The sequence below is a fragment of the Acanthochromis polyacanthus genome, chromosome 16 (genome assembly GCF_021347895.1).
Source record: "Acanthochromis polyacanthus isolate Apoly-LR-REF ecotype Palm Island chromosome 16, KAUST_Apoly_ChrSc, whole genome shotgun sequence".
NCBI lineage: Eukaryota > Metazoa > Chordata > Actinopteri > Pomacentridae > Acanthochromis > Acanthochromis polyacanthus.
Window position 1 is genome coordinate 15,158,781 of NC_067128.1, and position 26,675 is coordinate 15,185,455.

General features: G+C 39.1%; 1 protein-coding gene across 3 annotated transcripts in view; it reads left to right on the forward strand.

Annotated features, from left to right (window-relative positions):
* The window catches only part of cnksr3 (cnksr family member 3), a 70,046-nt gene that overhangs the window by 9,883 nt on the left and 33,488 nt on the right, over nt 1–26,675 (forward strand). Inside the window, exons 2-3 of one of the 3 annotated variants that reach the window (XM_051960644.1) lie at nt 7,209–7,372; nt 13,721–13,923. The exons of 1 other annotated variant lie outside the window; for it this stretch is intronic. In XM_051960644.1, the coding sequence (XP_051816604.1) occupies nt 7,209–7,372; nt 13,721–13,923 (367 nt within the window). The remainder of the gene's footprint in view (nt 1–7,208; nt 7,373–13,720; nt 13,924–26,675) is intronic. One more of the 3 variants, XM_051960645.1, reaches the window with a different exon arrangement.

Below are 26,675 nucleotides of genomic sequence, written 5' to 3' on the forward strand. Positions count from 1 at the left end.
TCCGAACTCCATCTTTGTGTTTCAACAACACTGCACATGTCATTTGTTCAAATGAAAAACCAATGTAGAGTATAGTTGGAGCGGTCACTCAATGCAGAAAAAAATTATTGAAGTTTTTTTATTTGTTTCCCATAAAGTGAAAAAGAATAAACTAAAATTTAGACTAAATATCTGATGTTGCGTCGCTTTTGCATCTGCAGCTACAATGTTTCGATTAGTTTTTCAGTTTGGTATGAAATTAGTGTTTTCCTGTAAAAGTCTTTAATAGTGGCAAATCTTGTCATAACAGTCAGTAAAATATGGCTGCACATCTTGTTTGTTTTGATCTTTCTGACAGATGATTAACTGGACTGTTTATGAGTAGCTGGAGTTTCACCAGCAGCTTTTTTTAATGACTTCCTCACGTGTTTAAGATAGACAGACTAACCCACTTTATTATCGGGAGTCGTAATAAATACTTGAAGTTACTGTCAGGTCAGGAATGCAAGCTGTGGTTTACAGTGTAACCGCGTCAACCGTCTGTTTTTGAAAGATGAATTGAGACACTTTATCAAAAGTCTAACCTGCAAAACTTCACTCAAGGCTAAAGACTATGATCTGGTTGTGAGATTATCTGACAACCCATTAAGGTAGTGCAGACAGAAATGGACTGTTTGCTATGATTTCTTAATAATAAGTGACACACATCTTATGGTTTGTTAGAACAGGAACATGACATGCACTACAAAGCAAAAAAGTGTGTGAACATTTCACGTAAAAGTGGTTGTTAAGCGTGTCAAAACGCTGTGAAAGCATCCATTCTTTTCAGGCTTTGGCCAGATGTTAAACCTGGCTGCAGGGGTTTGCTTCATCCAGAAGAGTATTAGTGAGTGGAAGAATATTGATAGCTTTGCATGAGGTCTTTACATAGAATAGAACAAGTGAAGCACACTGCTTTTACTTCTGCATAGCTAGAAGTGGGTGTGAACATTAGTTGTGGAAAGCTGTCGACATAGACACATCCTGTGCAACATTGGAAAGGTGTGGAGGGGGGGAGGTTGAGGTCAGAGATGCAAGAGTGTCAAGTCCTTCCACACCAAACTAGGAAAACCATTGCTGAGCGGATCTGTTTGTGTGTGCATTGCAGCAGGAGTGGATCTTTCCAGAACTGTCACCACAAAGTTGGAAGAACACTGCTGTCTTTCCCCATTTGTTTATCCTCTGTGAGTCTGTCACACAGCATTCTCTTCATAACACGTCTGTTATCCAGAAGTTGGTTGCGTTGCATTTTCACGTAAGGTGTTTTTGTGATCCCACAGATGTCTTTTTGAGTTAGCAGGAGAAGGGTCTAATGTGGAGGTGCTAAATTACTAGAAGTAGTGGGACATGTAAATTTATGTTAAACAAATCTCTCTCTCTCTCTCTCTCTCTCTCTCTCTCTCTCTCTCTCTCTCTCTCTCTCTCTCTCTCTCTCTCTCTCTCTCTCTCTCTCTCTCTCTCTCTCTCTCTCTCTACTGCATCAAGTGATATTATTTTTTTTAGCAGGTGGAATAACAGCTGATATCAGTTTTTACACATAACATTAATCCAGGCAGACTTTGTGGGTGTTTCTTTTTCTGCAAGAGATAATTTAACAGGCAGCTGAGCAGTAACAGTGACAGCGGCTCATGGTTTTGAGGTAAACTTGTAGTTTCGTCATTGCAGTAGTAAGCAAAACTTTCTCACACTGAGTTGCTGGTGCTTCTGCCTGTCTTTACACAGAGAGTTTCCCACCCATAGCTGATGGGCAGGAAGACAGGAGCCCAGAGTCGTCTGCAAATAAAAGACTAGTCAGAGACGAGACCCTAGGCACAGAAATTAACTTTTGTTACAACTGTGTCTAAAGTAAACTCTGGAAAATGGCATCTCCAGAAGTGCTCTGAAAACTGCAATAACATCCCCACAGGCTCATCTAAAATCCTGCTCTTACAAATGATGCATGGTGTGAACTGTAATTCATAAATACTATAAGATTTTCTCCAGACATTGTCAAAAAAAAGACAAATGTGTTGAATGATACATGTTGCGCAAAATTAAGAGTTTGTTTGTCAGTGAGAAGGTTGTTGGGGTTACGAGTGTCTGTGCACTTTGGTCAGTCTCCAACATGCTTTCATGTTGGGTCAGTTGTATTCTGTCAACAAACAGAATGTTTTCACTGTGTTTCACTGAGACCAAAGGACTGACATCCAGGTTAGAATAGAGAGACTGTTCTGTGGGTCAACTCAGACCTGATTAGATTAACAATTACCATTAAAATAACAAACCAAAAAGTAAGGAATGCTTCTGATGCTGCTGCCTTGTAAAAGAAGAACTTTATATAGTTTTAGAATAGTTCCAAAGTCTGGAAGGTTTGAAAGAGCAGGTGGTGATCCTAATGTAATCTACACATACAGCAAACACCCACATAAATGCCATGTCCATGCTCTGACAGGCCAGAGCTGTTTTGGGGACATGAGGGTGACCTACATAATATACAGGTGGTTGTAATGTGGCTGATCGATGCATGTCCGCAGTAGAAATCAATGTCTTTGGAGCTGAGTACTGCTGACAGAGTAAGAACGTAAGAAAGTGCTGAGATGGAATGTAGTTCAGTAAAGCTCACTTTGTAATCAGGATGTACATTTGGGATCTTTAACTGAGTAAAGTGGAGTAGTGCAGTGAGTATCTGCTGCCAGCATCAGGATATCCATCGACCTTCATCTCATCTGTCCGGAGAGTCAGTCCTCATAAAATGATCCAAAGAGTCCAAACCTGCAATATGTCTATTACATCCATCCATCCATTTTCTATACACCGCTTCATCCTCACTAGGGTCGCGGGGGGTGCTGGAGCCTTGTCTATTACATGACAAGTCTATATTCTTCAGATAAATCTAAAACGTGATGAAAATTTGACAGTGATGGGATAAGTTAATGCACACAGCAGATCTCCTTGTTTCAACTTTGTGTGGGATCTTTTTTTTTTTTTTTTTTTTTTTTTTTAGCAGAAAATAATTTTTAAATTCGAGAATGTGATCTCACCTTACTCTGAGATTGGGGACTCTTTAAATTGAATTAAGTGAAGATGACAATAGGACAGAAACAACGTAAAATAAACTGCAACAGATGATGGTACGAGTATGAAGTCTATTTAAAATATTTTTCTCTTCATACCATCCTAAAATTGCATGACTAGAAGGTGGATTATTTTTGAAAACAGCTGCAGCTCGTGGTGTTGCATTATTTATGCTGCTTGAGAAGCATCTCTGGAGCCAAAAACACTAACCACTCGGCAGCATTTCAGAGTAGTGATCCCGCTCCATCCTCACCATCTGCCAGAAGTTTCCGAAAGTTTGGGTGGAGTGCCAAACCAGACAATGCAAAGCTCGAGACGTGGAATGAGAAAAATGTCTGAGCAGCCACATATATTAATGACATTTTATTTCTCATGAGAACATTGGATCCAGCACTGAATGTTGGCACTGTGCTTTTTATTCTTAAATTTGTTTAATTTAGCCTTATTCAGCTGTGTAAATTATGCCTTAGTCTTCTCATGATATTTTAAACCAAGCTGACAACCGATCCACCTATGGAGATTCCACTCTCTGAAGAATGTCAGGATATGAAGATCTCTCATGATTTGAGCTGACTTTTGAAGCTGATGAAGTTGAACATAAAAACACTCATTTCACTCTCACTGACCAGAATGTTTCTGGTTGTGTTGAAAGAAATATCACATGTAAAGGCTCAACAGAAGCTCTTATTTGCTTGTTAAGAAGATGCTTCTCAGCAGTGTGCTTTTCAAGGAAGCTTGCCCCGGTGCTGTCATGCATTCACTGGCAGGTGATTTGGCAGTCGCGTGACATTTAGCCGACCCTGCTGTGCAGCGGAGAGATTATCGGCCTGCTCAGGTGACAGTAATGTGATCCAGGCTGTCGCTGACACATTCCTGGTGACCACAAACTTTTGTCAACTGCTGCCCAACTTCAACAAACGGCAAAAGGAATTTTTTTTTGAAGTATGTTCATATATTTGCAATCAAATCTTTAATTATGGAGTTTCAGAAGCCTCGCTCTGAGTTCTGAGTGGAGAGTTTGAATATTTTTCAGAAAATTGCTGAATATAATGAAAGTTTGTAACTGGGGATCTTGCCTGGAACATTGAGGAGCTGATGATGTTTTCTGATTTTTATCATGTTTGTTGCAGCAGCTCAGCTAGAGCACACACCTTTAAATGCACATTTAAAATTCCAGATGTTAAAGAAACCCTATGTATGAAATGTGTTATAATGCCAAACTTCAAATTGAATTAAAAATTGAATAAAATTATGCCTAGCTATTAAGCTTGTGGCAGTTACAGTTTATGAAATGTGAGGATTTTGGCATTTTTGGGGGTTCTTGTCACTATCAATTACGTATTTTTGTGTTTTCATTGTTATTCTACCCTGGTCGAGGGTAGTGAGGACCAGTGTTTGCCTTTGCATAACGGGTTTCACAGCGTGAAAACAGCCATTACTCTGAGTCCTCCACCACCTCCACTTAAGTGGTGCTCTGAGAGCTGATTGACTTGACGTCAGGATGTGCATGTGATACATGTGATACCTGGTCTAGTCCAGCCACTCTGAACCTTAACATCCCTGTAGTACGGGAGTGGCAGAAATCATGCTTAAGGAGACTTGGAGATTTTATTTCATGTTCATTTGAAAGATTTTATCAGAATTGTTGCTGTTATAATCAGCAGTTGATTAACTACTTGTTTAGAGTCTAAGCTGATATAATGTGCAGATTTCTTACATCATAGGTCAAATTATGATGTCTATATATAACTGTACTAGAGTCAAAAACAAAAGTTAATCCATTCCTCAGGATGGTTATATTTTTAGAGTTTGAACATGAATAAGTAAATAAACAAGCATGTTCACTTTCACAGTGGGTTATTCTTGGTGTATCCTGGTGTGAACACAGAGGTCTCACATCAGCAGTTAGTTAAGGAGGAATGTTCCTCCCTGCTGTCAGGCTGAGTGTCGGCCATCTGTCGTGCTGCATGTCCGACCAAAGACAAACAGGAGTCACAGTTTCTGTGGGACCCTTTAATGACCACATGCAGGGGCAGTTGTTTTCTTCTCCACTGTTCACGCCAGCTCAGGCATTTTGTTGGCCACTTGCTGATCCAACTTGTCGCCAAGTGCTTCACATCTGCCATTTGGTGGACGCTTGTATGCTAAAGCTCTGTCAGACTAATGTGTATTATTAGTTTGGGATAACACTGTGGGAGTGCATACAGCTTGTACAAATATTCATTCCTATTTATATTAATTGCATGTTATTGTAGCTGAAATATTAGTCTTAAAGTCTAGTGTCAGTGAATTCTTAATTTTTATGCTGTTAAACTGACATTTGAGGCCGTTTCATCGTTAAATTGAGTCTGATGTGGGAAAAAAAAACAAAATGTGAGCAGGTCTGCATTGGACAGTTCTTTTCATCATCAAATAATCTGCAAATTATTTTGATGGCCATTTATTTGAACCGTAAAATGACATAAAATGTCAAAGGGGATGTCTTCATGTTAATTGATTTAGCTTAATCATCACTTTAGCACTTTGCACTCAAACGCTTATAATTTACTGTAGAAGAAGACAAAGAAAACCGGCAAATATTCAAAAATGAGAAATTAGAAGAGTATATTTACAGCATTGCGGTTCTCAACTAATGCTTCCAATTGCCGCACAGCACAGTTAAATGTGATACCAGAAGATGAAACCTTTAATATTGATTAATCTGCTGGCTATTGTTACAATAAATTGAAGGATTTTCGATTTTTTTTTTCAAACCATTGGTCAGTTTAAGATAATGAAGTTTATGCCATCCAGTCAAAGCAGGCCTACACTTGTACCTCACTGCTGCATTATAAAAACCATGAATGCTCACTAGCCAAGTTTCAGGTTTGAATAATTGATGTACTGAATGAGCTAAATTGCAACATTTCTTTTTTTTTTTTTTACTGTTCCTTATGTGTGCCGTAAAATGTTCAACCTTCTCCCTGTGGATCCTCTAACAGAACACTCACTTCGTATTCTTAAAAAGAAATTAAGAACCATACTTTATAATTTGGATAGCTTTTGTGGATCTTCTTTATTATAAACTTGTATATTCTATTTTCATTTGAGTTTCCCAGAAATGCTTGCGCTGAACATTTTGTGAGCTGCTGTGTGTCAGGACAAGTAAACGGTCCATGATGGCTGATGCTTCCATTGATCCAGCAGTGAGAACTCTTTTATCTCGGCCCCCCCCGCCACTGCTGTTGTTCCCATAAAGGTCAGAGGTCGTAGTTCAGGGTCGGGCATGAAGTGGCGCCGCTGGAGCTGGCGGAGTCTCACTCAAGGTTGCATGAGGTCATGGGGACTAAAGGGGGCATCCTGCTGGTCCAAGACAGTCCAGATCTTATCTGCTGGTCCTGCAGGATGGTTTGTTAAATTGCAAAAAGATGTAAACATTGGTGCTGTTTGATGTTAATTGATTGAAGTTGATGGTTGTTGTAGTAAAATTAGACCTGAAACATGGGCTTTATGTCTTTTTCAATGGAGGTTGAAACCCTGTATCAAAATAGAGTTTCTGGCATTCAGTTTTGGCAGATGGATGTTCAAAGTTGAAATTTCACTTTAATATTGGGCAGAAACTGAACTTTTTTCAGAAACTGAACAGTTGATGTTGTTGAATGCATGAGTGTAGGGATCAAATCAGGGCCCTACTGTGTGCAGGACAGTAGGATTATCTGTTGAACCCAAAGGTGAGTTGTGGTGAGGTGGCAGCCCGGTGTGAGCTGCTGGCCGTCACAGTGATGGATCAGTAGGAAGAGTCAATAAGTCGGTGTTGACTCAGCAGTTGTGTTTGCTGTCAAACTTGAATGGATCATAACATAGATGACTTTCACTGAAACTCAGCTGCTGAAAGGAAACTCTGTCTTAGTATTCTTTACTCTGGCATATGTGTGCTACGTGTCATCCTCTTCCTCCAAGAGAAAACAGGTCAAAGTTTTCTCAGTAACTGATGCAAAATGGTCCATTGAATCAAAGAAATGTATTCTGTAAAAATGATTTTGTTGTGTATTCATACATACATTCTATCTACACAAAAAGTAAAATAAAAAAACTGCTAAAATATGTGCAGATTTGCTTCATTGTCTCTTTATCTTGCCTCCTTGCCTGTCCATCAGGTCTGGATGAGAGCCTCTATCAGTACATCCCGTCCTTCCAGAGGCAGCAGGTGGACGGAGAGAAGCTGCTCAGGATGTCCCACCAGGAGCTGCTCTCTCTGGGTGTGGCGCGGGTCGGACACCAGGAGCTGGTGCTGGAGGCCGTCGATTTGCTCTGCGCTCTGGTCAGTAGTCACATGACTTCAACCTATAACCTACATAGCTTTGGACATGTGAGGCAGCATTATAATGTGGGTCAAGCACTTTAATCTTTTGAATCTTACTGCTGGGTTTGCACCACTGTTACTGACAAGTTAATAGCTTGTTAGGCAGGCATAGCATTTTACTGGTGATTGGACACTTAAAGTCACAGACGTATCACAATGTGTGTAAGTGTAAAAAATAAACAGCTGATTTTGTCTGTGCTCTAATTTTGTTCTATCTTTTTCTTCTCACAGTTGCCATAAAGCTTTAAGGGATGCAAGTAGGAAGTTTAATGTTGCCATATTTTAATACTTTCATAGGCACATTTTTAGGCTATATTTGTAAACATTTTGGCAGATTTGCAACTTTTGTAATGTGATAAATGGACTGTCAGAAGTTCCTGTTTGCGGTGTAACCATGGAAATGGTAAACTATCACCGGATCACCTGATAGGGAAAGCTTCCAAATGAGGGTTGTGAGTTTGGTGTCTGCAGCTGTCAAAAGGTCTTTAAATGCATTTAATTCAGTTCCTTTCAAAAGGACTTGAATAGTTTCCCTGTTTGCAATAGACTTTAATAATATACGCCAGTTCATCCTCTATTTACTTTTGTGTGCTGTTGGGACTGTCGGTTGACATTATCAAACACTTTGAAATGTGAATTCAGGAGGCTGTTCTTTGTGTTTTTGTGTCACTGCTTGTTTTTAGATGGCAATCCATTTCCTGCTGCTAATCTCTATCCAAGTCATGTCAATTGATTTATTCTATTAGAAGCAGTTATGGTTGTATACAGTTGGGAAGCACTGATGAAAATGTGATATTGATCTAGTTGTAATTATTTCTGCTCTGTCTTTCTTTGACTGGTATGACTAAAAAATGAATTACATTTTGTCTTGCATGGTATTCAAAAGGCCTCAAGACTTGAATTTGAATTGGAAAACACTGTCTGATGAGGCAAAAATCCTGTTTCTGTTTTATAAGTTAATTTAGGAGCACTGATCCCAGATGGATGGACATGTGTAGATTAAGATATCTCTAAGTTGTGCTGAATCCAACAACTATGAATTTAAATTTGATGCACAAATTGCCATCTCTGACGCAAACTGCAGCAATTTCCCCGAAGGGTTAAGCATTTCATGGTTAAATCACATGTTTTCTGCCACAGTGGTCACAGCTGCACTATGATAAACACTGCAGTGCTTGTTTGTAGTTGCTTTGTCTTAGTTTCAGTCTCCAGTCAAAGACTTTTAATGCTGTGTTTGACCCTCTCAGCTAACAGACACTCCGATGATCCCGTCACTAATGAGTTATCATGCCTGATGAAACAGTTTACAGACAAGTAACCTTAGATGACTTGTCTTGAACAGTGCTGACCCACAGTTTTTTCCAATCCACTACTTTATTTTCATTCATAATTTACTGCTCCTTCGCTGGCGTTTACTCTGCTGATGATGCTCAAGATCCGGCAAACTGTCAAAGCTTTCAGGGTGGGACTCTGGTCTGTTCTCCACGTGCTGAGATGCAGACAGAAGTTATTCTAAGTCCTGCTCAAAACACACGTCTGCATTCTGTTACAAATTCAGCTGGGTCAAGCATCTTCACACACTGACACAGTTGCAGCGGGTTACAGAAACAATTTAAAGAACGAAAAGGGAGATTCTCCTTTTCTGTGTGCAGAGAAGCAGTTTGAGATGTTACTGAGCATTACATTGATCTTCAGGGAAATAACAGAATTTAAATGGAAGGATTGTTCATCAGAACCTGCTAACTATTACCTGATACATAAAATATCAAAGAGACTCTGTGTTTTTCTTAAAAGATGAATCACCTTTTGTGTTCATGTGTAGTAGAGCTCTCCCACATCTTTTCCAAATGAGCTAATTTGTTGAATTTGTGTTTCTGGCTGATTAAGTTGTTCAATTACTGTCATGTGCTCTGATAGCAGGGGTTTATAATGGGCCTGACTGATGCCAGAGAATGTGCTGCTGTAAATAAAATGCACTCTATTTAATCCTTATCAGATCTGGCAAAAATGCCTGTGGAGCTGCATTTAATACTTTACTGTGCACTGCAAAAAATGTTGCTAAGGTTTATTGAAGAAAATAGATTTATTATTCAGTAGAAGTTATTTGTCCTTATACTTACTTTTGTCATTCATCAAACTAAAAATGAAATCATCCTGAAAATCACTCGTCATTTTTCTCAAAGCTGAATCACAGTTTGTTTTAATTCAGTGTCGTGAACCCTCTACGACACGAAACTCAAGCAACAAAAGGCTTAAATTAGTCTTTCCCAAACTGTCTCCTCTGTTTAGTTTTAAGTCATTAAAAACCTGAACAGCCACCATCCCCTTACCCTGGCACTGATAAAATATGGTTTTAAAGGTTGAACATTGAAACCAGCCTACTGTGACATTAAAAAAATGTTTTTTTCCACCGAGAAACTTCTTGTTTGGACCAGTTAAAGTTTTGGAGCCCAGACAGAGCCTCTCAGTCAGCTGTTTATGAGCCCCAACTGTCTGTGTCACAGAGAAAAGGAGGATTTACAGTTCGTGCTGAGGTTTAGTGGTGTGACTGAACTGAATGGGATCCAGCAGCCTTTTTCAATGGAGACTGACACTCTGCTGTCCCGCCTGACAAACAGTGAAAACAAAAGCTATAAAAGCTACCGCTATACTACCGCTGTTTACAGTCATGGTGTTGAAGCCTGGTAAATTATTTATTCTTGTATCGACTGTATCGTCTTCACTTTAGGGTAGTTAAAGTCAAATCATCTGATAACATAATGACAATTATTGCAGGATGTTTAACATATCTTTTAAGATATGTTTTAAATGCCCAGAGGATTATAGACTTCAGATATCAGCAAAAATTGGTTTGGAAGCATGTAATTAATGGCCAGGATTTTTATTGACAAATATTTATTTAAGTCCATGAAGTGGATTTTTTTCTTCACTGTGAGATTTGCTAAAAACTGTCAAACCATTAATCATTAAATAAAACGTGTAATGGTATAAGATAAGTTTGTCTACGATATGATTCGGCTTGTTAGAAATGAAATGGTGACATTATCTTGAAGTAATGCAGATCAGCTTCAGCCAGCTGTACTCTTCGTGGACGTGTAGGTGGAGAGAGAAGCAGCCGAATGCACTTATGATTTACCACATCGTCTGTCGATTGTTGATTTTAAATTTGGAGCATCAGTGATAGATTGTAGTACTTCTTTCAAAGACTTCAGTATTTGACCACTTTAATGCATCAGAGGCATCATTTCTGTATTTGAACCTCTGTCTGTGCCGTCTAAATGTGATTGTCAAACAAACAAACACAATTTTTGTTTCATGTTTTGTACAGACACTGAAAAATATCAACAACCTCGTCGATGTCAGCCTTTAAAAACTTAAATATCAGCCCAAAATGAACATTGAAAGGCAAATAATCTATGTCAGGCTTCAACTTTACCATTTTTTCTTTAAGATAAGACAAAAAATAAATAAATACGGGGTGTTTTTACATCTAAGTTGTAGTAGGTTTGCACAGTGAATGTAAATAGGAATAAACAATAATATGTCATAGTATGTTATTCCACCACAAGAGAGATCTGATCTTCTCTGCAATAAGGTGGAAAAAATATCTGCATCTATCAGTATCAGCAGTTGGCCAAAATGATATTGGCATATCATATATCAGACATCCAATATGATTCATCTTTGATAATTAGTTGTGAATATTTATAAATGTCTTTGAGAGGAAGTTTTCATTTTCTCTTCACTTTCTGCTCATATGATGCTCTCTTTTTTTTCTCTCTCTCTTCAGATTTAAACCTTTATGTTCTTAAATAAATTTTAATAGGAATACTCATTCACCAAAACAGAACAGCGTCCCACCTGTATCCTTCCCTTCCCTGAAACAAACCAAGCAGGGTTGTGATCCGAGCGCACATCAGCGGTGGCTCGAGCATTTTAGGGAGCGATTTCCTGTAACACTGAATTGAAGGTCAAGTGATGTGTTGTGGATATTTTTTGCAGCATGAGGCACTGCTTGCTGGTCTCTGGTGTGGAGCAGGAAACAGATGTGACCCCTCCCACCTGTCAGAAAGACCCCCCACCCTTCCCCAGACGCCAACACACACACGCACACTGTACAGCCTGCAGAGGAAGAGCCACTGCAGCTTTGTTCCAGCAGTTACTGTTGCGCTGTCAGATGATGAATTTTCCATTAGAGGCTTATTCAGCAGAACACGACAGACTTTCTCTGTTCTCACTTCAACTTTCCAAACACTTGGCAAGTTTATTATTAGTACACTTACAGTCTGAGAACATTAAGTAGCCACAACTGCATACTGTAAATATTCGGTAACCCTCTGAATACACAGTTTTCTGAGAGCCTTGGTGTTGTTTTTGCTGCCACAGAGGTGAAATAAATACACAATGTTGTCTCTTTGCCAGTGCTTTGCAAAAGCATGTTAATAGGTGGCTATTCACTGCCAGAACTGTGAGCACAAATGCGTGCAGGAAGAGCACCGTAATCAACTCTTTTAGCCTTGTTGTTTCCATTGTGGTGCAGGATCTGACAGGTTCAACCGTGATGTTAACTGTGACTGCACATAAAAAACAAGTTGTAGTTATGTGATGTAAGTCCAGTTCTGTGAGCTTGTGTGGAACAGAACAGTGCTGGGTTTGCTCTGTCAACCTACATGGTGACTTTTACCTTCTAGAGGAGATTTTTAGTCAACATTGAGAGGGTGGAAAAATGGTGCTTGTTGTCTTCTTCAGCTTTAACCTATCAGCACTGAGATAAACACAGCAGTGTCTCAGAGGTACCTACATATTTCTCTTCTAAAATCAGCCCTAAATGAGGCTCTACAGGTTTTGTTCTTGCAGTCGGAACATGCAGAAAAACAGGCGCTTTGAAATCTGTGAAATTTTAACAGCATTTTTCACAAATTTCTGACATCAGGAAAATGATTGTTGCAGGATAAAAACTTACATTAACTGCAGCCCTACAGAGAATGATGCCAAATTCCTTGTTTTTATTTCAGCATTTACTTAAATAGATAAACAGATCAATGGCGAGGATTGTTTTAGACTCTCTTTGCGATCACTAAAGAGTACTCGTTAAAAAACAAATGGTTCTATTAATTACAGTATTTTCCCAATTTCACAGTACAGAAGGTTTTTTGTGGTTATTTGTATCTGTGATGGATCAAAGTATTGCACACTGCCCGTTTTACTCAGGCAAAGCCCAACTTTATCTTGAGTGTTCTGCTGATTGACATATATCTATCTTCTGCTTGCAGGGTGAGATCATGTTCCTCTTTGCCATGATTTCAAAGTTTCATCTGAAACGTTTGATCGGGTGTCCTGGATTTGATAAGGAGGAAATATATGTTGTTATGGTTCAGTCCAACAGCAGGTGAAATGTCCGTGTAGATGTTTTGGTTGGCTCTGAGCTTCATCACGCCTCAAACATCTGAGCTGCCGTAGGCAAGCTAGCATGATCACACTGACAGACAATAAATTACAGATCCTGTTCAGATCTGTGGAGGCTTGATAAAATACGAATTTTACCATTTAGTTTGGAAATTTTCTAGAAAAAAATTTAATGTCTTAACTGATAGGTGAACAATGATGAGTAGATCTTTAATAAAACACCAGTTGTTGTAATTACAGCAGCTTCTATCTTACACATGATTTTCATTTTTGTTTATTTGTCCCCATGGTAATCATAGTAAGAGTCACTATAAACTTTCATTCATGTATATTGATCATGCAGCTAATTGTCATCCATGTTAACTGTGAGCTCACCTGCTAACTTTCGGTTTGTGTTTAGTTTGAGTGAAGCTGACATGTGGAATATTCTTTAAGTCAGATCATCGCTATGGTGACTGGTTTGTAGGAATGTGCGTGGGTTTTTTTTGTGTTTTCATCAGGGGGGCAGGGTGTGTGTGTGGTCAAGGGTCATGGGAATCTGTAAATTCTCTCCCATCATGCCTAATTCCTTTGATAAGTCTTCTAAAGTTAAGTGGAGAATTGTAAAATCTCTGGCATTTATCAGGCAACGAAAGTCTGAGGAAATAAAGTTTGAGTTGCATTGTATGAAATGAGGTATGTAGCGTTTTTGGAGCCTAACCTGCAGCTTTGTACCATAATGAATTGCCGTTGTGCCAATTTAAGAGTGTATTGTGATTTCAGATTTCTAAGTTGAATGAATGAAATCGATGAGAATGATAATCACTCTCATCAGGTAAATTAGTGTTCAGGAACACTTAACCACTGACTTAAGAAAGAACTGTGTTGTGATGAAGTCTTTAATATGTGACCTTTAACTAGAACTATGGTGTGGAGTCGGACAACCTGAAAACTCTGGTGGGGAAGATGAGAGTGGCGCACCACCACCTTAGCAGCGCCGTGTCACAGCGCAGGAAAAACCCGGCCTACCACAGCAAGAACTCCCACCAGCCCACCAACGAGTTCCTGACCGCTGTCGTCGAGCTGATCGGAGCCGCCAAGAGTCTGCTGGCCTGGCTGGACAGGTAGTAGATCATAAATTTATTGAATATATCGGCCTACAGTTACTACTGTGTATATATACAGATGCTAAATTAATCAATGGTGCTGAGTAAATGAGTATTGATTATGAGTTTAATATTTCTATGTGCTGAGTGGCACAAAAATGTGTAATGTAGTTTTTCTAAATTGCAGGATTCTTTTGTGATGTAGTCACGTCTGAATGACTCAACGCTAATCAAATATGGCTTTTTTCAAATCACTTTCTAATATGCAGGGCTGCGATCCCAACCTCTAACAACACTGAATTGGCTTCATCTATGATACATGTATAGATAAATCTCATCTGTGCAGGTGTTCAAGCTGAGTAGCTTTTCAAACCTGAAAAGCTAATAAAAGAAAAGATTTTGCTACACCATTAGGCCGTTGTTTAAAATACACGGTTTGATATTTTCAGCTCATGCTCTTTTTTATTTATTTATCTTTTGTGCATTTTGACATTTTTTCATTCAGTTTCAGTCACATCACAGAATTTCCTACAAGTTGATGGGGTTAAATCATTCTATTTCATCTGAATAAGCACACAGATTCACACACCATACTCTAAATAATCTTTTAGCTGCTTGCAATCTTCAAGGTAAAGATGTAATTTCACTTTTATTAAATGTGTCACTCAATTTGTGAACGAATATGTGATGCAGGCTAGTGCATGCTCCTTTGTGTTTGTTTCTAGGCTGGCATTCAACTCACACTAATCCCCTATTTTGATTAAATTTAATGTTGCCTAAGTAGATGACTTAGATTGAGAAATTATTAAAGGTATAGTTCAACATGTCATTGAATATTTATTAGTACTTGTAGTTTATCATACTTTAGTTTCATACACAAACTGGAGACACACTAAAGGTTGCATAATCTTTGGAGATCACCTGTTAAGTAATTATGTCTTGTTTGTTTTATTTGTTGTTTACACTTGAAAATCACATAGACTTTATCACCTAATCCTTGAGAAGAAAGCTAAAAAGTGCATTTTTAAAAAATGTCAGACTGTTCTCTTAATGCCTCCAGTGTGTTGTCACCAGAGCTGGCTGACATATGAAACACAATAAATGCCTGTTGGCTTAATAGTGTTTACTAAACAGAAGGGCTTACAGTTAAAGTGACATTGGAAATTTAACAAGAAGTGTTTGGTCATCCTTGTGATTAAGCTATGAGAGAACGTTTTCTTGTGCCTTCTTGTATCTGAGCAATGATTTTGCATTCTACACTGACAGTCATTAAAAACTTTGAGACCATATTTTTCAACATCATTTTTATTTTGAAGCCCGAAACTGGATTTTCTTCATATGAATCATTTGTTTAGCATATTGGCATACAGAAACAAAAATCTAAAGTTTCAAGAATGATTTCAAAATAAAGAATTTCGCAAAAGAAAACAGCACCTGCCAAACACAAAGTCACAACAGTCAATACCGAGTATGGCCTCCATTTGCTTCGATGCAGGCAGCAATCCGTCGGCGCATGCTTTGGACCAGGCTTCTGATTGTGGGTTGGGAACAGCCCATACGCCTGGCTACATCACTGTAGCTCAAACCGGCCTCCACCATACCCAGTGCCCGGAGACGTTGTTCATGTGATAGACGCGGCATGATGCTGTTCACTGGACTAACAATGGTGGCCTTTTTTGGGCCTTTATATAGGCCTTCAAAACCATTCTCAAAATGTGCAGATACTCACTGAGTATTGCTTGGTGTGTATTTGGTTCACTTTTGCAAAGTGACCAACCCATGTGCAATGAATCATGACAAAATGACAACTCATCATTATCTCAACTACCAGGGCACTAGATCATCAGTAAATCCACAATGAATAATTACAACCCCCCTACAAGTAGAATTCTGCGTACATTTCTACCTCAAAGTTTCTATTGACTGTCAGTATACATTCATGACAAACTGAAGGAATCCTAGAAAAGGTACTGCGTTGTTGTGTGTGAGTCTGTTTTAGGGGCCGAACAGGTGCATTTTTTTTCCTGAAATCTGACAGTGTCCACTGAGTAAAATTAGGGGCTTTGGATGGTTATTGTTATTTGACACTTTACAAGGTCACATTCTGTAGAGTACAAGACCTGTGTGATTTGAATGACTGTCTGACGGGGTTTATGGTTCACTTAGTGTGTAAGAGCAATGGCCGAATTAACCTCCTCAGAGGCCCCACGTAAAAGCATGTCACTTTCCTCAGTCAGCCAGAAAACCACCAGTTAAGCTAAAATGATAAGTTGATTGGTTGATTAGTCCGGTCCAGTAATAGATAGTAATTTGACAACAGTTTGGACATCTGATTAATTTTTCTGATCATTTTGAAGTAAAAATGTTACCTCTGTGATAACAGTTAGTCAGATGTGAATACGGGTTAGTTTCCTGGCTCCTGTGCTGGAAAAGACTAACTGCTTCATATTTACTGACATTTTATAGACTGATATCAATATTTTATTCAAGAAAATTGTTGCAAATAATAATGAAAACAGCTATTGTTTGTAGACTTACAGTTCTCCAATGACAAAAAAAAAATCTATGATTTAACATTTTTTGTTTGGGTTAATTATTTGAAGTACATGAAGAATTGAAGTCATTTGAGAAAACTAACTTTGCAAAAAATATAAAGTATTATAAAGTTCTCAAAACTAGACTTTGACAGTTTCTGACCACAAGATGGATGGTGCCACAATATTGTACATAAGTGATGCACGTTTCCATCAAATTTGCAGTTACTCAGAATATGTACATCCAAATTATACTGAGTAACCCTCTGGTAGTGTCCCACTCTTTCTGGTTGGTAATTCTGATGTAAGATACAACTAGACAGTGAGCATTGGGTGAGAGAGAGGTATTAGTACTATTTATCGTTGACGTGTGGCGTCTGTCAGCTGTCAGTGTCACTCTCCTTCTCTCTTTGCTGTTCAACTCCTTTAGCTTTTTCTCAGCTTGTATCAGCTTGAAGAACATTCCAGCTTCACTGCAGCTGTTACACACAAACACTGACAAGTTACTACACTGATGCCCAGAACACACCTGATGAGTGTCAGACCCAGAAACACCTGGTGTCGGGGTCAGGGACATTTTATTGAATATACAACCAGTGTTGAAACCATTTACCACATCCAAATCATTTTAAATCTCATTATATTTATATTCAGATTTGGCAATGAGTAAAGAATTTGTCAGCAGTTTGGACAATATGTGATTCATGAGCTTTCGTTTTGATTAGAATGAAAGTTTAACCACAGCAACCAGACAATGCAACTGACACGACTGGCTGGTTATTTCACCGGAAAAGTCCCGTCAATCACACAGTCCAGTCACCTTCATACAACAACCAACAAGTTTCATTTTCATTTATTTGCTGCAATGATATTATGGTAAATGGCCTGACCTTATACAACATCCTTGTTCCATAAATGCCTGAATGTAGTCTAAGCTGTCCTTTAGATTTGTCACTGCAACAGATGAAAGCAGTGGTCAGCGTGGTTATAATAAGACACCTGTCTATAGTTTTGATTCTACTGGAGAGAAAAACATGTGCTTTCTGTGTTTTGGTAGTGTCAAATGTATTCATCTATTTTTGATGCTGTTAACCAGAATAATAAAGATAAAGCAGTGAGATTTTTTTGGTGCCTAATTTTTTTTTTTTTAATGTAAAAACTGTTCAACCAGCAGGAAAATAACCCTGTGTAGCTTTAATACACTGTGAGTATCATGAGAAGTTTACCAAATATGAATGTGTAACACATTTATTGAGGTTAAATAAATGGCAGGCTGCATTGTACTCTTGAAACTGGGTGTTTAAAGAGTTTATTATTCAAACAGTTTTTTGTTAGCCTCGGAGCGTTGTGAATCCGGCTCCTATGACCACACCCTGCGAACTCAGACAGCACTGACAAGATTCATGGGTTTACTACAGATCATTCCGCTGTAACATTAAGAATAATTTTACTTTCTTTTCTCAGGACTCCTCTGACGACTGCCAATGACTTCACCTCTACCAAAAGCCAAATCATCCAACTGTGTCTGGAGCTCAACCTCCACCGTGCAGAAGGTCAGTGACACTCAGATGTCACTCCTGTTACTGGGAATTCCTTTGAACCTGCCAGGTCAACTGCTGGAAACATGATTTCTTTATGAGTCTCTGACAGTGAAAGGAAATCTAAGAAATTTTCCACGTGAAGCTGCTTCTATTAAAGTAGCGCAGAAAGAGAGAGAGGTCATGAACCGAAGTCTATCAGGACTGTTTATTTTCTGCTTTTGATGATGATGATGATCATTGAAGAATACACCAGATAACTTATGTTTACATCTACAAAGTCCTTTTGCTGATGAATCTCTTCTAAATATCTGAAAAACAAGAACAGAAGAGTTTGGAAACTTTGTATTTGAAAGCTTTGAGATTGCTAGTAGGAATTTAGTGAAAGCACAAGATGCCAACAGGGACAGAACTACTTCAAAGACGGTTGGAAAAGTCAAATAATGTTCAGGCCATCATTGTTGTTGTAGGTTCTTTTTGTTTTTGCATCTTACAGTTTAATCTCTTTAATATAATTTGACCTATTTGCTTGAATCAGTCTGGTGCAGGCATTAACACCCACTCACATCCCATCACCCTCTTACTTTCAGCACACATGTACACGCAAACAGAATCACTGAGGCTGCTGTGAAAAGAAATATCACAGAGAAGAAGCTGTTTGCCTCCTATCAAGGTGCATTTGTTCACTGTGGTTAGAGAAGTGTGCACTAAAAAAGACATCATGCAGAATAGTATCCCAGAGTACTTTGTCTGACAGGTAAACTCATCCTCTCATGTAAAATCAATGCGGTGGGGCGCCTCAGTAGCTCTGTGGATAAAGGCCAATTCATGCCTTGCACGTCTGCCGACCTAAAATTTATGACCGCGCAGGCTTTCCACACTGCAGGCGTGTCAAGTGCGCATGCGTCAGGAAAACAAATGGTGCTTACGATAAACACTTTTTTTGAGGAGAGACTGTCCAAATGGTGATAATTGCACAGACCATCGTAGAGTTTTCACTCAGGCAATCCCAAAAAAAATTAGGGAAGCAATGCTACTTTTTGTATAAGGTCAGCAAAATGTACTATCTAGTTTAACTTGGTCAGTAAGCATGTGTTATGCCTTTATCAGTGTGTGTGTTGTGAAATTACCAGTAGCTATACATTTTGTGATGCAGTGGATTGCATTATTATTGTGCATTTCTCCGTGTGCAGTGCACCTGTGTCTGTGCATACACACGTGGACAAAATTGTTGGTACCCCTCAGTTAAAGAAGGAAAAACCCACAATTCTCACTGAAATCACTTGAAACTCACAAAAGTAACAATAAATAAAAATTGATTGAAAATTAAATAATCAAAAACAGCCATCACTTTTGAATTGTTGATTAACATAATTATTTAAAAAAACAAACTAATGAAACAGGCCTGGACAAAAATGATGGTACCTCTATAAAAGATTGAAAACTATTTGACCAGAGTGACATGATTAACTCAGGTGTGTCATTTAATTGACATCACAGGTGTTTCCAAACTCATAATCAGTCAGTCTGCCTATTTAAAGGGAGACAAGTAGTCACCCTGCTGTTTGGTGAAAAGGTGTGTACCACACTGAACATGGACAACAGAAAGCGAAGGAGAGAATTGTCCCAGGACATCCGAAAAAAAATGATAGACAAACATCTTAAAGGTAAAGGCTATAAGACCATCTCTAAACAGCTTGAAGTTCCTGTGACAACAGTGGCTCATATTATTCAGAAGTTCAAGACCCACGGGACAGTAGCCAACCTCCCTGGACGTGACCGCAAGAGGAAAACTGATGACAAATTGAAGAGACGGATCGTTGGAATTGTATCCAAAGAGCCCAGAGCAACCTCCAAAGAAATTAAAGGTGAACTCCAAGGCCAAGGTACATCAGTGTCAGATCGCACCATTCGTCGTTGTTTGAGCCAAAGTGGACTTCATGGGAGACGACCAAGGAGGACACCACTGCTGAAAAAACTCATAAAAAAGCCAGACTGGAATTTGCAAAAATGCATGTTGACAAGCCACAAAGCTTCTGGGAGAATGTCCTTTGGACAGATGAGACCAAACTGGAGCTTTTTGGTAAGGCACATCAACTCTATGTTCATAGACTCAAAAACCAAGCATATGAAGAAAAGAACACTGTCCCTACGGTGAAACATGAGGAGGCTCAGTAATGTTTTGGGGCTGCTTTGCTGCATCTGGCACAGGGTGTCTTGAAAGTGTGCAAGGTACGATGAAATCTGAAGACTATCAAGGCATTCTGGAGAGAAATGTGCTGCCTAGTGTCAGAAAGCTTGGTCTCAGTCGCAGGTCATGGGTCTTCCAACAGGACAACGATCCAAAACACACAGCCAAAAACACCCAAGAATGGCTGAGAGAAAAGCGTTGGACTATTCTAAAGTGGCCTTCTATGAGCCCAGATCTGAATCCCATTGAACATATGTGGAAGGAGCTGAAACATGCCATTTGGAGAAGACACCCATCAAACCTGAGACAACTGGAGCTGTTTGCTCATGAGGAGTGGGCCAAAATACCTGTTGACAGCTGCAGAACGCTCATTGACAAATACAGAAATCGTTTAATTGCAGTGATTGCCTCAAAAGGTTGTGCAACAAAATATTAAGTTATGGGTACCATCATTTTTGTCCAGCCCTATTTCATTAGTTTGTTTTTTTAAATAATTATGTTAATCAACAATTCAAAAGTAATGGCTGTTTTGATTATTTAATTTTCAATACATTTTATTTATTGTTACTTTTGTGAGTTTCAAGTGATTTCAGTGAGAATTGTAGGTTTTTCCTTCTTTAACTGAGGGGTACCAACAATTTTGTCCACATGTGTATTTTGCTGAAACTTGGTACGCAGGTTCAGTCTGCTGAAAATTTCAATATTTTGGAAACAAATTCTGGAAAAACTCTATAGCGCCACCTAGGGACACAAAAAACCTGCATGAATCACAAATAACCTCAGCTCTTCACACAGGAATGTCGTAAAACATGCAACCACCACTCACGCGTTTGTCCACTCGAGCTCTAGGAAAGCCTGTACAACTGATTTGAGCTATCTTTAATCTAGGGGGCGCTATAACTCAAAATATGAAAACCCTTAAAACTTTATCTCCTCCGAAACCGTACAATATTCCGGCTTCATATTTGCACAGATTATAGTGAATATCCAGCCAAACAAAAGTTATCAAAAGAAAAAGGCTAACTTGTCTAGTTTTTTTTATAAGCTGTCAAAGTTTGTCTTCACCTGAAACCATGTTTCGCTTCAATTTTGCCCCCTAAACGTGCATGTACACACGTGGACAAAATTGTTGGTACCCCTCAGTTAAAGAAGGAAAAACCCACAATTCTCACTGAAATCACTTGAAACTCACAAAAGTAACAATAAATAAAAATGTATTGAAAATTAAATAATCAAAAACAGCCATTACTTTTGAATTGTTGATTAACATAATTATTTAAAAAACAAACTAATGAAACAGGCCTGGACAAAAATGATGGTACCTCTATAAAAGATTGAAAACTATTTGACCAGAGTGACATGATTAACTCAGGTGTGTCATTTAATTGACATCACAGGTGTTTCCAAACTCATAATCAGTCAGTCTGCCTATTTAAAGGGAGACAAGTAGTCACCCTGCTGTTTGGTGAAAAGGTGTGTACCACACTGAACATGGACAACAGAAAGCGAAGGAAAGAATTGTCCCAGGACATCCGAAAAAAAAATTATAGACAAACATCTTAAAGGTAAAGGCTATAAGACCATCTCTAAACAGCTTGAAGTTCCTGTGACAACAGTGGCTCATATTATTCAGAAGTTCAAGACCCACGGGACAGTAGCCAACCTCCCTGGACGTGGCCGCAAGAGGAAAATTGATGACAAATTGAAGAGACGGATCGTTCAATTGTATCCAAAGAGCCCAGAGCAACCTCCAAAGAAATTAAAGGTGAACTCCAAGGCCAAGGTACATCAGTGTCAGATCGCACCATTCGTCGTTGTTTGAGCCAAAGTGGACTTCATGGGAGACGACCAAGGAGGACACCACTGCTGAAAAAAACTCATAAAAAGCGAGACTGGAATTTGCAAAAATGCATGTTGACAAGCCACAAAGCTTCTGGGAGAATGTCCTTTGGACAGATGAGACCAAACTGGAGCTTTTTGGTAGGGCACATCAACTCTATGTTCATAGACTCAAAAACCAAGCATACGAAGAAAAGAACACTGTCCCTACGGTGAAACATGAAGGAGGCTCAGTAATGTTTTGGGGCTACTTTGCTGCATCTGGCACAGGGTGTCTTGAAAGTGTGCAAGGTACGATGAAATCTGAAGACTATCAAGGCATTCTGGAGAGAAATGTGCTGCCTAGTGTCAGAAAGCTTGGTCTCAGTCGCAGGTCATGGGTCTTCCAACAGGACAACGATCCAAAACACACAGCCAAAAACACCCAAGAATGGCTGAGAGAAAAGCGTTGGACTATTCTAAAGTGGCCTTCTATGAGCCCAGATCTGAATCCCATTGAACATATGTGGAAGGAGCTGAAACATGCCATTTGGAGAAGACACCCATCAAACCTGAGACAACTGGAGCTGTTTGCTCATGAGGAGTGGGCCAAAATACCTGTTGACAGCTGCAGAACGCTCATTGACAAATACAGAAATCGTTTAATTGCAGTGATTGCCTCAAAAGGTTGTGCAACAAAATATTAAGTTATGGGTACCATCATTTTTGTCCAGCCCTATTTCATTAGTTTGTTTTTTTAAATAATTATGTTAATCAACAATTCAAAAGTAATGGCTGTTTTTGATTATTTAATTTTCAATACATTTTTATTTATTGTTACTTTTGTGAGTTTCAAGTGATTTCAGTGAGAATTGTAGGTTTTTCCTTCTTTAACTGAGGGTACCAACAATTTTGTCCACGTGTGTATTTTGCTGAAACTTGGTACGCAGGTTCAGTCTGCTGAAAATTTCAATATTTTGGAAACAAATTCTGGAAAAACTCTATAGCGCCACCTAGGGACACAAAAAACCTGCATGAATCACAAATAACCTCAGCTCTTCACACAGGAATGTCGTAGAGACATGCAACCGCCACTCACGCGTCCATCTGCTCGAGCTCTACGAAAACCTGTCCAACTAATTTCAGCTATCTTCAATCGAGGGGCGCTATAACTCAAAATATGAAAACCCTTAAAACTTTATCTCCTCCGAAACCGTACAATATTCCTGCTTCATATTTGCACAGATTATAGTGAATATCCAGCCAAACAAAAGTTATCAAAAGAAAAAGGCTAACTTGTCTAGTTTTTTTTATAAGCTGTCAAAGTTTGTCTTCACCTGAAACCATGTTTCGCTTCAATTTTGCCCCCTAAACGTGCATGTACACACGTGGACAAAATTGTTGGTACCCTCAGTTAAAGAAGGAAAAACCCACAATTCTCACTGAAATCACTTGAAACTCACAAAAGTAACAATAAATAAAAATTATTGAAAATTAAATAATCAAAAACAGCCATTACTTTTGAATTGTTGATTAACATAATTATTTAAAAAACAAACTAATGAAACAGGCCTGGACAAAAATGATGGTACCTCTATAAAAGATTGAAAACTATTTGACCAGAGTTACATGATTAACTCAGGTGTGTCATTTAATTGACATCACAGGTGTTTCCAAACTCATAATCAGTCAGTCTGCCTATTTAAAGGGAGACAAGTAGTCACCCTGCTGTTTGGTGAAAAGGTGTGTACCACACTGAACATGGACAACAGAAAGCGAAGGAAAGAATTGTCCCAGGACATCCGAAAAAAAAATTATAGACAAACATCTTAAAGGTAAAGGCTATAAGACCATCTCTAAACAGCTTGAAGTTCCCGTGACAACAGTGGCTCATATTATTCAGAAGTTCAAGACCCACGGGACAGTAGCCAACCTCCCTGGACGTGGCCGCAAGAGGAAAATTGATGACAAATTGAAGAGACGGATCGTTCAATTGTATCCAAAGAGCCCAGAGCAACCTCCAAAGAAATTAAAGGTGAACTCCAAGGCCAAGGTACATCAGTGTCAGATCGCACCATTCGTCGTTGTTTGAGCCAAAGTGGACTTCATGGGAGACGACCAAGGAGGACACCACTGCTGAAAAAAACTCATAAAAAAGCGAGACTGGAATTTGCAAAAATGCATGTTGACAAGCCACAAAGCTTCTGGGAGAATGTCCTTTGGACAGATGAGACCAAACTGGAGCTTTTTGGTAGGGCACATCAACTCTATGTTCATAGACTCAAAAACCAAGCATACGAAGAAAAGAACACTGTCCCTACGGTGAAACATGAAGGAGGCTCAGTAATGTTTTGGGGCTACTTTGCTGCATCTGGCACAGGGTGTCTTGAAAGTGTGCAAGGTACGATGAAATCTGAAGACTATCAAGGCATTCTGGAGAGAAATGTGCTGCCTAGTGTCAGAAAGCTTGGTCTCAGTCGCAGGTCATGGGTCTTCCAACAGGACAACGATCCAAAACACACAGCCAAAAACACCCAAGAATGGCTGAGAGAAAAGCGTTGGACTATTCTAAAGTGGCCTTCTATGAGCCCAGATCTGAATCCCATTGAACATATGTGGAAGGAGCTGAAACATGCCATTTGGAGAAGACACCCATCAAACCTGAGACAACTGGAGCTGTTTGCTCATGAGGAGTGGGCCAAAATACCTGTTGACAGCTGCAGAACGCTCATTGACAAATACAGAAATCGTTTAATTGCAGTGATTGCCTCAAAAGGTTGTGCAACAAAATATTAAGTTATGGGTACCATCATTTTTGTCCAGCCTATTTCATTAGTTTGTTTTTTTAAATAATTATGTTAATCAACAATTCAAAAGTAATGGCTGATTTTGATTATTTAATTTTCAATACATTTTTATTTATTGTTACTTTTGTGAGTTTCAAGTGATTTCAGTGAGAATTGTAGGTTTTTCCTTCTTTAACTGAGGGGTACCAACAATTTTGTCCACATGTGTGTATTTTGCTGAAACTTGGTATGCAGGTTCAGTCTGCTGAAAATTTCAATATTTTGGAAACAAATTCTGGAAAAACTCTATAGCGCCACCTAGGGACACAAAAAACCTGCATGAATCACAAATAACCTCAGCTCTTCACACAGGAATGTCGTAGAACATGCAACGCCACTCACGCGTCCACTCGAGCTCTACGAAACCTGTCCAACTGATTTCAGCTATCTTCAATCGAGGGGGCGCTATAACTCAAAATATGAAAACCCTTAAAACTTTATCTCCTCCGAAACCGTACAATATTCCGGCTTCATATTTGCACAGATTATAGTGAATATCCAGCCAAACAAAAGTTATCAAAAGAAAAAGGCTAACTTGTCTAGTTTTTTTTTATAAGCTGTCAAAGTTTGTCTTCACCTGAAACCATGTTTCGCTTCAATTTTGCCCCCTAAACGTGCATGTACACACGTGGACAAAATTGTTGGTACCCTCAGTTAAAGAAGGAAAACCCACAATTCTCACTGAAATCACTTGAAACTCACAAAAGTAACAATAAATAAAAATTTATTGAAAATTAAATAATCAAAAACAGCCATTACTTTTGAATTGTTGATTAACATAATTATTTAAAAACAAACTAATGAAACAGGCCTGGACAAAAATGATGGTACCTCTATAAAAGATTGAAAACTATTTGACCAGAGACATGATTAACTCAGGTGTGTCATTTAATTGACATCACAGGTGTTTCCAAACTCATAATCAGTCAGTCTGCCTATTTAAAGGGAGACAAGTAGTCACCCTGCTGTTTGGTGAAAAGGTGTGTACCACACTGAACATGGACAACAGAAAGCGAAGGAAAGAATTGTCCCAGGACATCCGAAAAAAAAATTATAGACAAACATCTTAAAGGTAAAGGCTATAAGACCATCTCTAAACAGCTTGAAGTTCCTGTGACAACAGTGGCTCATATTATTCAGAAGTTCAAGACCCACGGGACAGTAGCCAACCTCCCTGGACGTGGCCGCAAGAGGAAAATTGATGACAAATTGAAGAGACGGATCGTTCAATTGTATCCAAAGAGCCCAGAGCAACCTCCAAAGAAATTAAAGGTGAACTCCAAGGCCAAGGTACATCAGTGTCAGATCGCACCATTCGTGTTGTTTGAGCCAAAGTGGACTTCATGGGAGACGACCAAGGAGGACACCACTGCTGAAAAAACTCATAAAAAAGCGAGACTGGAATTTGCAAAAATGCATGTTGACAAGCCACAAAGCTTCTGGGAGAATGTCCTTTGGACAGATGAGACCAAACTGGAGCTTTTTGGTAGGGCACATCAACTCTATGTTCATAGACTCAAAAACCAAGCATACGAAGAAAAGAACACTGTCCCTACGGTGAAACATGAAGGAGGCTCAGTAATGTTTTGGGGCTACTTTGCTGCATCTGGCACAGGGTGTCTTGAAAGTGTGCAAGGTACGATGAAATCTGAAGACTATCAAGGCATTCTGGAGAGAAATGTGCTGCCTAGTGTCAGAAAGCTTGGTCTCAGTCGCAGGTCATGGGTCTTCCAACAGGACAACGATCCAAAACACACAGCCAAAAACACCCAAGAATGGCTGAGAGAAAAGCGTTGGACTATTCTAAAGTGGCCTTCTATGAGCCCAGATCTGAATCCCATTG